Source organism: Metopolophium dirhodum, chromosome 2 (assembly GCF_019925205.1).
Source record: "Metopolophium dirhodum isolate CAU chromosome 2, ASM1992520v1, whole genome shotgun sequence".
Taxonomy (NCBI): Eukaryota; Metazoa; Arthropoda; class Insecta; order Hemiptera; family Aphididae; genus Metopolophium; species Metopolophium dirhodum.
Window position 1 is genome coordinate 31,040,746 of NC_083561.1, and position 15,913 is coordinate 31,056,658.

The 15,913-nt window shown below is 29.2% G+C and overlaps 1 protein-coding gene across 1 annotated transcript in view; it reads left to right on the forward strand.

The window, feature by feature from the left end:
* Positions 1 to 15,913, forward strand: part of LOC132938989 (acetylcholinesterase-like) — a 46,258-nt gene that overhangs the window by 12,665 nt on the left and 17,680 nt on the right. Inside the window, exons 3-4 of the mRNA XM_061005973.1 lie at positions 7,348 to 7,653; positions 8,710 to 9,082. Coding sequence (XP_060861956.1) covers positions 7,348 to 7,653; positions 8,710 to 9,082 — 679 coding nt within the window. The remainder of the gene's footprint in view (positions 1 to 7,347; positions 7,654 to 8,709; positions 9,083 to 15,913) is intronic.

Here is a 15,913-nt window from a genome sequence, read left to right on the forward strand (position 1 = left end):
GGGGGGAGGGCTTCGGCTGAGAGGTAGATCCTCGCGATACTATTCCGAAGATTACTACCCTGCACTCGCGTGTATTGATTAATTTACATAAATTATTAGTCTTTGACAGCGCATACCTTTATTATATTATATACCTACTAAACCTATACAATATATTTTTGGTTTTTTGATGTTATGATAATATTATGTGTGTTTATATTATATTACATTGGGAAGACAGATTAACACTGGGAGCGCTTTCGACGCCTATCGTACTGATGGTTAGGCGGGTCCCCCACCCTACGTGGAGTCGGGAGATTGTATGTATTTTCCCGGCATTTCGCATATATTTTGCTTTAAGTGAAGTGTATTTGAATGTATTTGATAATATTAGTAGAAATTGTGCTTACCAACGTATACAGTTGGCTATAAAAGCGTATAAAGTTTCGATACCTTCATTTATTATAAAAAGTAAAATAACCAATATAAAACTATATCTATACATCCCAAATCGGAAGGTACAAATTGTTTCCACCAGAGCGCGTTTTGTTAATCTGTTTCCCCAATAGTTTATAAACAGAGTTAGGATGTCTTAGCTCTAAATAAACTCTTAGACAAAGAATATGAATTAAAGCAAAAAATCACCAAAAAAAAAAAAAAAAAAAAACTTCAAATTATTTTAAAAACCTTTGAAAACCTATTATTAAATGTCTTTTTTCGGATGCATGTCAATTTATTGAAAAGAATTTATCTCACGACAATTGCTCGAAAAGTTTTGATCGAAAAACAATTCCTCGCAAACGACAATAAATTGTTAACTAAAAGTTATTATACATAATATATTACTGCTACAAATTATAATTATTTTGATTTGTACCTGCATGAGTACCTACCGTTATCATAAAGTACTGGTCTTTTTTAAATTTCAATAGTGAGCAGTTAAGAATGTCGCCAGACTTAGCATTTGTACCCGATGTTGGTATAATCTTTTGATATAAAGTTATTACTATCTAGAAAATTAAGAAATATTAGAACCCTTTTTATATTATTTTGAAAATAAACGGTAAAGTAAATTAGACAGACGAAGTAGGAGAAAACAACCAAAATTTGAAATTGAAATTGAAGGTTAAAACAATAATTTCGTTGAAGGTTGAAGCAACTGTTTTATGACGATTTTAAGTGGGAAACATCCATCATTATAGCGTTTTATTGAAGCTTTAAAAATAGAAAAAAGCATCAATCGACTTTCGCAATATCTTTTTGGCTACGAACCTCCAAAAAAATAATAACTGTCCAAGATAGAGTTAAGAAAAAAAAATTGCTCTGAATATAATGATTGGAACAGTGATAATTATCACCGTTGTATAGACTTTAATTTTTAATAAATTATGATAATATTGGTTTACATTGGTTTTGTATTGTTTTTAAAGTTTTACGTATTTTATTTATTTGACGTACACGCGTTGTGTCTTAGCCATTTTAGTTTTTCTATCAAATGTTATTCTGATCAGTATAGTCGTTTCCGAACAATAATTTGTGGTGCGATCAATAATGTTTTAGATCAATTGACGTGATACCGTTTTTTCCATTTAATTTATCATTTACGTACCTATTAGCAGCTGCGGATTAGCTGTCACTACAACAACAATATATACATTATAACTTTTTTTTTTAAGTACGTGATCTTTATTGATAGGTATGTCATTGTATATTATACGATATATCTACCGCACAATGTAGACAAGATACATATTATAACTTCTCTACATCGTGTTCTACCGTAATGTTTGCGTCTCGTGTGAAGTAAAAAAATACGGGCGTGTCTCTCCCCAACTCCTCGCGATTAAATAATACGATTGGCTGAAGGTATATTATGTAATGCAGTCGAGTCTCGATCACTCGAATCTAGAGAGAAATAAAAATGTATTTTATTTGTGTGTTTTTCGAGTCATACCTACAAATACCTCGAAAGCGATTTAAAAATACTTCAAGGAGCAAGAAAACAATTTGAGTTATCGATGTTTCCAAGCAATCGTGGAGATTCGAGTTATCTCGACTCGACATAACATAATATAATAAAATATTAAACAGCCGATATTATATTTTAATCACGAGTAGATGGGAAGAGACACACGAGTGTTTGTCGTTTATATTTTCTTCGGTTTTTTTTTTTTTTGAATCGTTTCATACCTCACACTCCGAGTTTTTTCAACTACTCTCTACAATATTACATATCAAATTTGGAGTGTGTGTGTATGCAATTACATCGTCGTGCCACGTGCAGAGAACGCGACAGAAGTATAATATATTGGTAGACTGCTTTAATAAAATACCAAATTGGGTACTTGAAGAGGCGAGAAAAAAATTCTAGTTACAAAGGCATTCGAGACTCGACTGTATATTAGGTACGTAATAAACGGACAACAATATTATTTAATCACGACGAGCCGGGGAGAGATGCGCGAGTGCTTATCGTCTATATTTTCCTCAGTTATATTTCGGAATCGTTTATTTATATCTCACACTCCGCGTTGGCGCCTCTGTTTTTTCGTCTACTGTCTGCAATATTACATATTATTATTTTGCGTGTGTGCAATTGTGTCGTGCCCCGCGCAGAGAACGTGTGCGACGACAGTCGTATAATATTATAATGCAGACCGTTAAAATATCACATTGGGTACGACGAGACCATTGCTCGTTTATATTATATTATTATATTATACGCCTTGTTATGATATCTATACGACTATACAGTATACACTAATAGATTCGTCAGTTAATCTACAACTTGTTACGCTTCTCCCCTGTGCACGATCAAGTCGATTAAAAATCTAAACTGACGAAACTTCCCCTTTCCGTTGCATATTTACACGTATATTAAGTGCTATTATATAAAGCGTGATGTAATAAACTTCGTGTAATTATAATAATTTAATGCGAATAACAATACGCGTAGTCACTTATAAAATGCAATTTTATCACAACTATTGCAGACGACCGCGGTTTAAGTACCTCTAATTCGATAGTAACATATAGGTATAACTATATATACTATTGACTGTTGTGATGACATTTTAAGTCACAGTGTTGACTATTATTTGAAAATATAAATTATTTTCTGTGTACGTTGATAACATCGAATAGGACGAAGGTACTAAAGATTCCATACCTAACCTAACCTGCCCGTCAAAAATATTATGTTCAGAAAATTATCTGCAGGTAAGGAAATTATAAAACCACAGCACATTATTGAACTTTTTAATAAACAATCGGGTTTAGGTATATGACATTGAAATCGATTTTTTCGAAAAAAAAAAGCATCGGAAGCTACTTCCCTCCACTACTGCAGTTACCTATAGTGGGTGTCGAGTGTATCGCGGCACTGTAATGGTTGTGTTAAATTTGAATTCAATGATTAATCGTTGTATAATATTATGAAAAACGATCCTGAGTGGAAACGGTCTGTCAGCCTTTATAGACTTCTAAGGATATTTTATTACATAATATTTATATTGCTATATTATTGTGATTTATTTTTTCTACCAGTAATATTAGGTTGGACTAATATTTTCCAAAATAAAATCACGTATACTATAATATATAAGAATAAATTAATAAGTATCTATTATAATATATTATTATTTCACAGGTACAATGTAAAGAATGTTATTTATTTAAATGTCAAAAGTCAAAACTAGCGCACCGCGAAAAACTGTGTAAAAATAAATTCGTAGTATCTATAAATATAACTAAAATCAGGCAATCGAAATATTTTGAAAATTGTATTGTGCGTATTAAATAATAATGTGATAATATACATTATGTCGGAAAAGTTTCATGTCTTTACAAATAATATTTTTTAAATTATAAACAAATAACTAAAACTGTTAGTTTTCATTTAAAATTTTAAACATTTTGCAATTTCGTTCCAATCCCAAATTCCAATAATGTCTAAAAAAAAAATTATACGCATATGCTATTTTGAGATTTTTAGATTTATGAGAAATCTCGTATTAAATTTTCAAATCTTCGCTACTAATATTATAATAATTTAAATTCTACATATTTATTAATATTTTCATATTAACAACACAATAGTTTTCAAATGTTCATGATCTTCACGAATTTAGTCAACATTTGAACTTTATATGCTTATAAAAAAAGGTTATGTATTCTCAATATTTTTAAATTTCTTAATGAACAACTTATCGGGGATTTTGTATTTAAGTTTCAAGCTTATTTCCTGCAGAATATGAAATATTTTATCAATACTAAAAATAAAAACTAACATCTTTCGAAATTTTTAAATTTTATAGATTAAACTTATTAGTCTTAATATTTTGAAAATTTTATTCTGAATGGGAAATAATAATTTACCAATGTAATAATGAAATATTTCAAGTTTAACGTTTTTTTTTTTTTATTATTTTCATGAAATAACTAACATTATTTTACGTGTCAATCTCATCCTAATTTGAACTTTATACGCTCATAAAAATTAATTTGGTTATACGGTTAATTTTGTTTTTTAATTCGTGTAAGAAAAACTTATGAGAAATCTTGTCTTAAATCTTCAACTCTTAGGAATTAAATTATTGAAAATGTTATACATTTTTAAGTACAAAATAATTTTTGCTATTGACGACTTTTGTCCAAATTCCAACTTCAAATTCTCATTATGAGTGCAGAGTTAGTGCACTGACGAACTTATGAACTACATTTTTTTAAATTTTCAAGATTTTTGCCTAAATATAAAAATGTTGATCAACAAAAATAAAAAATAAAATAAAATTTCAAAAGTTTATTCATAGCTAAAAAAAGAGCTAAAATATTCTAGAAAATGGTAGTATAAATATTTGGTGAAAATTGTAAATATCTACGGTTATTTGTTTTTGAATTACAAGAAAATAACAAAATCGATTTTGTCAAAAATTGGTGTTGTGTAAATATTTCCGTTTTTTCGTAATTATTTTTTAGATTCTCCCAATTATGAAGAAAAATACGTGGAATTTTTACTTTTACTTTGTTACCGAAGTACCAAAGTACCAATTTCATACCAGAAACTACCGACGAAGTTGATACGATCTAAGTTTTTTCCTACTATTAAAATATTGTGTTCATACCTACACAATAAAAAACACTAGATCGTTGTAAGACCAATAAACTCATCGCTCGGAATCTAAAAAGCGTATTATTTAAATATTTAAACTTGTCGTGTTCTAAATTAACCTTTTATATTGGCATTTAGATAAAAATTCTTTAATCATAGGTTTTCGCCACAGAGTGTAAATGGAATGAGAGAAAAAAAAATTAATTTATGATCTTTATCTCTTATTTGTTCAATTCATTGAAATTAAAAATTGACAAACATAATATATAAGAGCTGATATAGTCCTAATTATTATAATATGTATTGATAAACATATTGTACGCAGGTCTCCTGTTTGGAAGACTTAGTATTTTAACAGTCTTCTGTAGTTTCATTACAATAATGACGTCTAGAATACTACATAATATTATTTTTTTAAAACGACCTAATAAAATAGAACATACTTATTCAAAGCACTGGGGCTACATTGTCTGTTGACTATAAATCAGACAAATGGTTTGCAGGAAATATAATTATGCCGGTTCGCATAAACAGCCATTAAACATTTAATGAATCAATAGTGAGCTAATGGTCCCTTAAGCATGTCTACCTCTAAGCTTTATATTCGTGTTTTTTTTTCACTACAATAAGTGATATGAATTTTGAAATAATACAACATATTATATTATTATATTCTGTTCCATTGTTTATGAACTTTACAGCTTTGGAAATTCAAACAATACATCAACGTCAGATGATTTTAACTCATCGTAAAATAATAACTCCCATTATCGTGTTACATGAGCTTTTAATGTACAGATTTTTATAAAGATTATAAGTAGAATGAAAAACTAAAATTATTCCGTGACATCGCAACCCCAAATTTAGATTCAAAACAAAAACATAATTTTTTTTTTTTACTATACGCATTATATTGTTGCTTATTATATTATATTATGCTGATGTTAGATTTTGGTATTTTAAAGAATATTTGACATACTTAAATTTTATAAAAATTAAATGTTGATTACGAGTTTTTTTATTTTTAATTTGAATAAAAAATATACAAATTTATAATAATATAAATTAAAAATTAAAAATTAAATTAAAAATAGTGAACTATCTGCATACAAAAATTAATCAACACAATTTTAAATACATTTTGGACCATGTGGCCCATGTTATTAAAATATCTTCATATAACTTTGATACTTTATAATTAAATCATACACTTACGTACCAACAGCACGAGGTCAGCGATCTACCGCAGGTAGATTGCCTACCTGATAATATACTGCTACGAATCAGAATTTTTATTCCGGGCAAAAGAAAAGTTAAAATAAATTTTGAACACCATACGCCGAATATTAATAAATAACGAATTGAACAAAGTTTGAGTCATAAAGAGTTGGTAAACCAAACGGGCAACGAAGTGCACGGGATCAGCTAGTACGTGTATATTATTAACTTAGTTCGATTTTAAACCAATTTAAAGATTTTTTTTTTTAATCGCCTATATATACAAATGTAGGTAGGAGGTACCATAATATTTGAATAAATTCGAATATTTGTATGATATTATAATTAATTTAATTTTCATAATTTATTTAACCGCATATAGTATGAAACCTACGTCATGCCGTATTTTGTCACGTATTTTATCCACAAAATCATTCGCATTCACGGTATAATGTAATTACCAGTTACCGGCGTTAAAATCCAAAAGGTAAAAACGTTCGAGAGCCACGTGCCATCGTGCGCGTATACCTACCGCGTACGGTATAATAATTTGCATAACCATATCGTATCATTTTGATCTTGTAGCCCTTGGAAAGTGCGCTCGGAATACAATTTTTGATGACATCACGGCGGCATCTCTCCCCGCGATTCGTGTCGTTTCAAAAATGTACAGCTCAACCAAAATGTTCATGGCTACTATAAATATTCATTTCATGTTAAGAATAAATAGGTAGTCCATCCAAAATTGACCAATCATTGAATAATATAATATCGATATTATGAAGATATCAATAAAATCTATGAACTATGAATATTCATTTCATATGTCTGAATTGATATATATATATATATATAATGTACGCTTCATACATTTTTTATTATATTACCTATTATTTTTTTACGATTTATGCCTATAGCTCTCGTTAGTTTTCAGAAGCTCAAACCATTATTGTCTCTTATACACTGCATGTAGTGTTTTCTTTTATTCAGTAAAAAATGTCTACGTCTCATACTAATACACTGCTCTTGTTACCGCGCAGATACCGGTACTGGTATGGATATACGGCGGTGGTTACATGTCCGGTACTTCGACATTAGACATCTACGACGGCGATCTGCTGGCGGCCACTTTCGACGTGATGATCGCCTCCATGCAGTACAGGCTCGGGGCATTCGGTTCGTTGTATTTAACGCCAGAGCTGCCAGAGGATAGCGACGACGCGCCTGGCAATATGGGATTATGGGATCAGGCGCTGGCTATCAAGTGGATCAAAGAAAACGCAGCGGCTTTCGGCGCTGATCCAGAGACAATTACGTTGTTCGGCGAATCGGCTGGTGGTGGATCAGTAAGTCAACTGTTATTGACGTGTATTCATATAATATATTATAATATGATATCTGTAAAGTTAGTCCGTTTTAAAACGAAGTCCATTTTCCGAGAGTATATACATACTTACCGGCATCACTATGATTATAGGTGTACTTATATAATAATATTTTGTATATAAAAATGATGTCTTAAAAATGTCCCTGCAGATACGTTAACGGTGTAAAAAAAAGTGTGATGATCTGCAAACGAGTAATATAAATATATATTTGTTCCTTCACAGCCCATTTCCATTCTTCATCGCGGGACACACTGCATGTTCAAGCGGAACTGTCTCGCTCAAAAATCTTAGTTTTACCGTGTAAACGTTACAGGGAGTATTGTCGCTGCACAGTCTTAGGCCGTAAATTTGTCACTTACACAAAAATATTTACCGTGTTCACGTATTTTGTTGGCTGCACGAAAATATGAATCATGTGTAAGCATTTAGTTTTTCAAACCATTTCATAAAAACTGAAATAATTTTTCAAGTTATAAAAGAATACAATTTTATTAAGACGGTTCACGCATGAAATTGAGAAAAATAAAACACAACTTGGTCAAACAACTGTTCGCTCAAAAAATCGCTCAACTATACCAATTAACTTTGGAGTATAAATTAATTATGTCTTATTTAGTTATTTTATAATTTATAATTTCTTATTAAATTGTTTTAAAAAAAAAACCACAACACTTCTGTGTGATAATGTGTATACGATATAATTAATATGTTTGTGAGAACCACTGCAAATTAACGGCCAACCGCCGTGTAATATTTCTGTAATTTGCATATACTATAAAATAAAGATTTTAGAACATTCGCACTTGAACATATTATGTTCATAATATGGTGTGGTATGGTGTATATCACTGCGGTGAAAAATGAAAATGAACGAACATAATATATATTATATACTACTTGCAACCAAAAAACACAAAAAAAATACCCGTAATTCGATATAAATTATATATCATCAGATTCATCGGTATTATGACTAAATCGTAATGACGAATTTATTGATAATTTATCGCACAGGTGAGCGTGCACCTAATTTCGCCGGAGACAAGGGGCATGGTGAGACGTGGGATCATACAGTCTGGCACCGTGAACGCACCTTGGAGCTATATGACTGGCGAACGGGCAGTGGACATAGCAAAGAAGTTGTTGGACGATTGCAATTGCAATTCGACGTCGTTGGATAGCAACCCGATCGGCACCATGTCGTGCATGCGATCTGTCGACGCAAGTACCATATCCAAAAAGCAGTGGAACAGCTATTCCGGTATTTTGGGTTTCCCGTCTGCGCCCACCGTGGACGGGGTTCTCCTGCCAGAACACCCGCTGGACATGTTGGCTAAGGCGAACTTTTCGGACATCGACATACTCATTGGAAGCAATCTGAACGAAGGTAATTTTTTTTTTTTTGCTTAGTTTTGCTTAAAACTAAATTATATTTCAAGACTTAACACAGTGCGGTTATGTTAATTTTTGGATATAACAATATCATTCATTACGATTTACGAAAGTACAGTTTGAAGTTACTGTAGAAATTGTAAAACCATTTGATATTTTGAGATAGCACACTTTGGTTCTGAGCTCACGTAATAAAATAATATGTAGGTTATAAGTAGATATAGGTATAGGTACCTACACGCTCGTTTAATATTTATATAACTACCTATACAGCGAGGTATTAATTCGACGTATAATTTATTATAATTATATACTATACCGTCTTAGAAACGAGTTGGTTATTCGATTATTTTTATATATGAAAAATGTGGTTCGTTTTAACCCATCACGTTATTTTTGGTGTAGTGACTTAAATCGCGACCACGGTGAAGGTTAACAAATTTAAAACATTCCATGCACAGAATGAAATTAATATTCACATTCAACATTACAATGCCAAGCAATTTAGAACATTCAGACCAATAAACGTGTAAAAACAAATTATACTGGATAAATATTATTGTTGAAGGAATTTTGTAAATAAAAAATATTTAAACACAATAAAATGTTTATTCATGTGCAAAACTTTTTTTTAAGTTTTGTGGATTCAAAATAAGAATATTAAAATATACATTTATTTTCCTCAAATATTTTTCAAAGTTACATTCAAACATGGCGCGGCGGCAACTTAGAATTGAAAATTCGGATTTGTTCTTCTTTAAAAGTTATTTTTATTATTTCATATATATACCTACCTACCTATACCGTATAAACTCCGGGCTGCCTCAAAGTTTTTGTTTTACAAAAATATGAAAACGTTCCTTCAATAACTGCTGAAAGCTTTTTACATCGTACATTTTCAAGTCAAACTGATTCACCGGTCAAGGTAAATTATATATTTATGTAGGTACAACCAATAAAACATAATATTTTTTGTTTTAACAGAAGTATTGATTATTTAGATAATTTACTTGGATTATATTATAATGTCCAAAACCGTATAAACTAATAAAATAAAACAAATCACATTACGATTGACGAGATTAAACTAGGATAATATACATTATAATTTCATCATAGACAAGTAAACAATAACATATGTAAAATATTTCGGTTTGGCGCCCCCTTGACGTAATTTTATGTTACTCAATGTTATTATTTAATGTAAACATTTTTTTTTCTTTACTAACAATATTTTTATTTATATCACTATTGTACTGTTTATAAATAGTTACTGAACTTAACCTAACTAAATCGATACAATAATCTATATTCTATAGGTAGGTACATAAATTAAAATCTCCTACATTTGTATGATTTTAGGTTTACCTTCGGTTCCCATTTTAATTTATTTTGAGTGAGTAAAACTGTTAAGTTGAAAACTTTTAGTTTTTATTCAAAGATGACATGTGTTTTCTTTATTGTTGAAAAAGTGATAGTCGTAAGAAATATTCTTATACCTAAATAGAAAGATAATAATTCAAACATTTTTTGTAAAATGTTTGATAGGTAGATTTTTCATACATCAATTAATTTACAATATAATATATAGATACGTTCTTTTAGATTCTGAAGTAATAAGCGAGGAATATTATTACATAAATAATATTGATTTAAAAAAAATATATCACATAAATTGATTTTAGTTGGCGGGTATTAATAAATAATAGTATATATTAGGTCAAATAATTTATATCTAGGCAAATGCATTATTCAAAAATGAAATTCAAATTATATTTTAGAAAAATAATTATTTTTGAAATGTTATTTTAGTTCAAGTTTGGACTGTTCAACGGCGAACAGATTTTTTCATTGATTTCAAAATTTGTAGCCTCGGACTGGGCATTAACGAGTTAAAAAGTTAATTTAATTTGAACTTTTTAACTTAACTAGTTAATTTTGGCTTATAATTAACTTAACTGTTAACTTACTAAATTTCTTTTTTAATTAACGTGAAATAAACGAATTAATTTTTCATTTTAAGAAGTAAGTTAAGTTAATTTATTTTGTTTTTAATTTTATTATATTTCACTATTTTAGTCAATTTCGTTTTCATGCCAAAACATATTTACCGTGAATTGTTTAAAGTTAAAAATTTATATCATTCGAATCTAACTTATATGGAAATACTGTATGAAGTATTAACACTATATCCTAAAATTTAGTTTTGGGTTGGAAAAGAATTAAGTACGCTAGCGTTGTGTAAACAAGTTAACTTTTTTTTAACTTAATAAAAAGTTAACAAAAAGTGTGTATCAACTTTTAATTTAACTGAGTTAACCTATAGTTAAATTAACTTTTAACTTTTAACTTTTTGTTATTGGTGCAAATTAACTTAACTTAACTGAGTTAAAAAAAAATCATAAGCTTGCCCAGCCTTGAGAATACCTATTTAATTTTGTGATTATTAATCTCTTACATTTTAATTTAAAATATCTTGAATAACAATTTTCTGCAAAATCATATTTTGAATGGCGAATGTCATGCACACATATTTTAGATGGAACTGTTGTTCAAATGATTATTTAAAAACTTAAAGTAACGCATTTATAGTTTATACCAACAGTTTATACATCGCATTTTTATAGCGAACAATTTATAATTCATTATGTATTTTACGTATTCAAATAATAAATTGACACCAACAAAACTTTTAATTGTAATTCGTATCAACGGTTAAGTCTAAATGAATTACTACCTATTGATATTGGAATCAACAGAAAAATTAAATAAGTAATTCAGCATTCTACGCTCTACGTTTCCATAACACAACATCATAACAATTAATTAAAAAATTAATTCATATTAACACAAAAATAAGTCTTATGTTTTTATAACTTTTGTAAATCTGTCCAAAAAATCATACACGTTTTTAATAATTTGGCATAATAAAATGTCTGCCATTATATAATTGATTAAATTAACAATTATATAAAAACAGAAATGTTCTGTCGTATGATAGATTATAGTTGCAATTATTTGTTTAATCATTGATTATAAATACTATAATTTATAAGTATTTATAATCAATGGTTTAATCTTAATATTAATATTAATAATTTTAGTTAGGTACCTGTCACAAAAATTCGACACTTGCTTAGATAGCAATAACACATTTATTTTATTATCATAAGCTAGGTACGTGTTAGGTTGACAGCCTAGACAGTCGCACATACTATTATTACGTATAGCAAATCGCGCGCGATCAGCCATCTTAATTATTGTTCGGAAGTCAAAATAAAATACAATACGAATTTAAAACGTAAGAAAAATTATATGTTATTACGTGAAATAAAATCGGCAAACGATAAAATCGTATGCGGAAGAAAACGATTAAAACCGTGGTTTTCTGGAAATGGAAACCATACGCGGGTTGTTCCAGCGAGTCGATATCATACGTTGCGTGTCGGTATGAGGTGGTCGGACGAAAAACCGGGTCAAAAGTGTAATAAAATAAAGAAAAAAAATATAATATTATGTGATATACGTATATGCTTTACGTTTTATACAAATGTTGCCGAGACAAATAATCCCGTGCGTATACGAATTGACAATCGAAAAGTTTACAGTCACGACCATAAAAAAATAATAACAATAATAACCAAAAGAACATTCGGTTGGACCGCATGCAGACGGACGGACGTACGCGACATTAATGTGTGACTGGCACTTGCAATATTTTTTTTTCGCTTAAAACCACGTGGCAACTGGACACTTTGACGTTAATAATATTTCGAACAAAATATCAACAAAATATATTATTGTAATTCCATCGTATTATTTTTTCCGTGCCTGCGGAAATGTGCTTAATGTAGATATTACATATTTACACGGTGTACCTACGCGTACCGAGGCGCACCATTATTAATGAATTAATGCTCTTCCGTATTTAACCGATATTATGATGCACATAAACTATGGATATGTGTACCTAAGCTTTTTCTCTGAATATTGCTTAATATTATCACGAACAAATTGTATCTCCATAATATTTGGAATTACCTACGTTTAGAAATCAACTAAAATAGTTGATAACACTTATCTGGGCTTTTTTTTTAAGAATTAAAAAAAACTATTATCCACAAAACCCATTATTATTACCTAATATTGAGACTATTACAAATTACATTGATTCGAAGATAAAAAGTTACAATTTTGAAATATTTTTTTTACGTTCAATTTTAGGTAGACTATATTTTTCACTCCACCTACTTCAGAATCCAAAAAATATATATAGGTATACCTACTAAACATTTTACAATAATATTGTAAAATTTAATTGCATTTTGTTTCTACTTATTAAAATATGCCTTGCAGTCATTACTTTTTCAATAATGAGGAAAACATATGCTGTCTTTGATTAAAAAACTAAAAGTTTCATCAATATTTTTTACTCGCATAAAATAAATGAGAATGGAAACCAAAGAAAATCTAGAATCAAAAAGATTTAGGAGATTTTAGATTATAATATACGTTGATTAATTGTTATAAAATTGTACGGATTTTATTAGGTTAAGTAACTATTTATAATAGCTAGAATAAGACATTAAAAGGAACCATAAATTACCATAAGATAAAAACATATTATATAAAAATAAAAATAAACATTAACATTAAATGTTCATTAAATACACGTAATGACTTGGAGCGGAGCGATAAATGTATTGGTTTTACAATGATTTGTGTGTTTTTTTTTGTGTCCGTCGTCATATTTTGGAGCAGTAAACAGAAATCAATCTTCAACTTTAAGAGTGGTTTCTATAAGCAAATCGGATCTAGTTGGTACTTTAGGAGGTCAAAAGTATAATATTCCCAATAAACTTTTCAGAATGATCGAGATAAACAAAAAGAAAAGGTTAAACGAGAATTTTTACACAAAACAAGTTTTTGACAAAATTGATTTTGTTTTTTGTTGTTGTAATTCAATACTGAATAAACAAAGACACAATATTATGCATGTAGGTATAATAATTAATCCTTTTCTGTTAAAAAATAAATGAATACGGGATCATTAAATATTCTAAAATCTAAATCTTAATCGTTACTTACGAGTTACGGTATTATTTATTACGATATCGACTTATACAATTTAAGATATATCCTATAACCTTGATAGTTATATAATTACTTTTTTGATTTATAGTATGAAGTATACACTAAATAAAGTATATAAACACTATATCATATTTTTTCCTTTTCGATTTAATAAACCATGTGATTGCTATAACGTTTACATTTCTTCACCGTTACCCGGTAGTTTTTTTTTTTTAATGATTTGTGAAACTTCTGAGAAAATTTAAAAATAACCATTTCTGAAATTCTAACACCAATGGATTTCCAATCGAACGACAGCGGGTTAAATAAAACTTTTCGAGTTCTGCTTTTACCCGAAAAAAATTCACAGTAAAAGTTTATAGTAAAAATAAAATTATATCATTGCGTAAAACCAATTCCCATTTCACTCCTATAATCTAAAACTTTGGAAGTACTCCATTGAATCTAGTCTATAAAATCTTGCCCAAAAAACCTCGTATCAAGTTTAGTACAATAATTCATAATAATGTTTTAATATTTCTTTCGGAAAGAGAAGTGTATAATGATTTTTCCCTTGACACTAACTAATAATTAATTTTTAATTACAATATTTTAAGAGCTCGGAGTTGTAGTTATTTTTGTCTTGAAATAATAATTTATTATACTTGATGACTATTATTAATCTGCAAGTATATAATATAAGTATATAACTATATATAATATCGGCAGTACCCTCGCATGAGAGTAAAGAATTTTTTAATGTACACATATAAGTACTCACTTTGGAAATATGTTTGTATGAAATTGATGAGTATAACTACATAGGTACCTACCTACTACCTACCCACTTCGTACTTGAGTTATTAATGTGGGTAAAACATACATTTTAATACGCCATGTGCACTTAAAGAATGCGAATGTATATTATTTAGTTTATTAATTATTTCAATTCGAATTTACTGTTGAAATGTTTCTCGTTTTTATCCGTTTAGGGTAGAACTGAGGTTTATTATACGCGTTGTATAAAGTACGGTATGCGAAATGGTTGCTTGCGTTGCATGAATTTCAGTGACCTATGTAATTTTTAAGGACTCAGTGTGTAAACCTTAACCCTCTCGTACAGAATTAGATATTTATACGAAATAATTGTCGATGTTTTTTGCTTTTAACATTAAACAAACGGGCACCATAATCAACGGTCATAATCGCAAACGTATGTGTTATTTTTGGCATTACTTGTATAAATAATCTCGTACGGATCGTACGACTTGGCATAATATATTATTTACAAACGTCGAATTGCCAAAGTATAATACTAATTTCGTATTCTCTGTTATACCTATTAATATAATAATATTTTAGGTTTCTCATTAAATACGATTTGTCCTCCAAGTATTATAATATATTCGAATTTTTTTTTACGCAAAATAATTGGGTTTTTTTTTAAATTTTTAATTAAAACGGTATCGCAGAAACTATATAATTAATTATGTATTTCCCCGCCGCCGCTGCCCGACACCTGCACGCGCCCAAAACCGATACCCAATAGACGTTATATTATTATTGATTGTTAATAATGAGATTATCTGATTTTGTCAAAAACCGTCACATACTGACGTTTACGCCGAATACGTTTCAAAGTTAATTTAATCACAACCCCGTAATTTCAAACGTTAATTCCATCGTTGTCGGATTATCACGACGTGTCGGGGGAAAAAAAAAAAAAGCATATTGTATTTAAACGTCACACGCC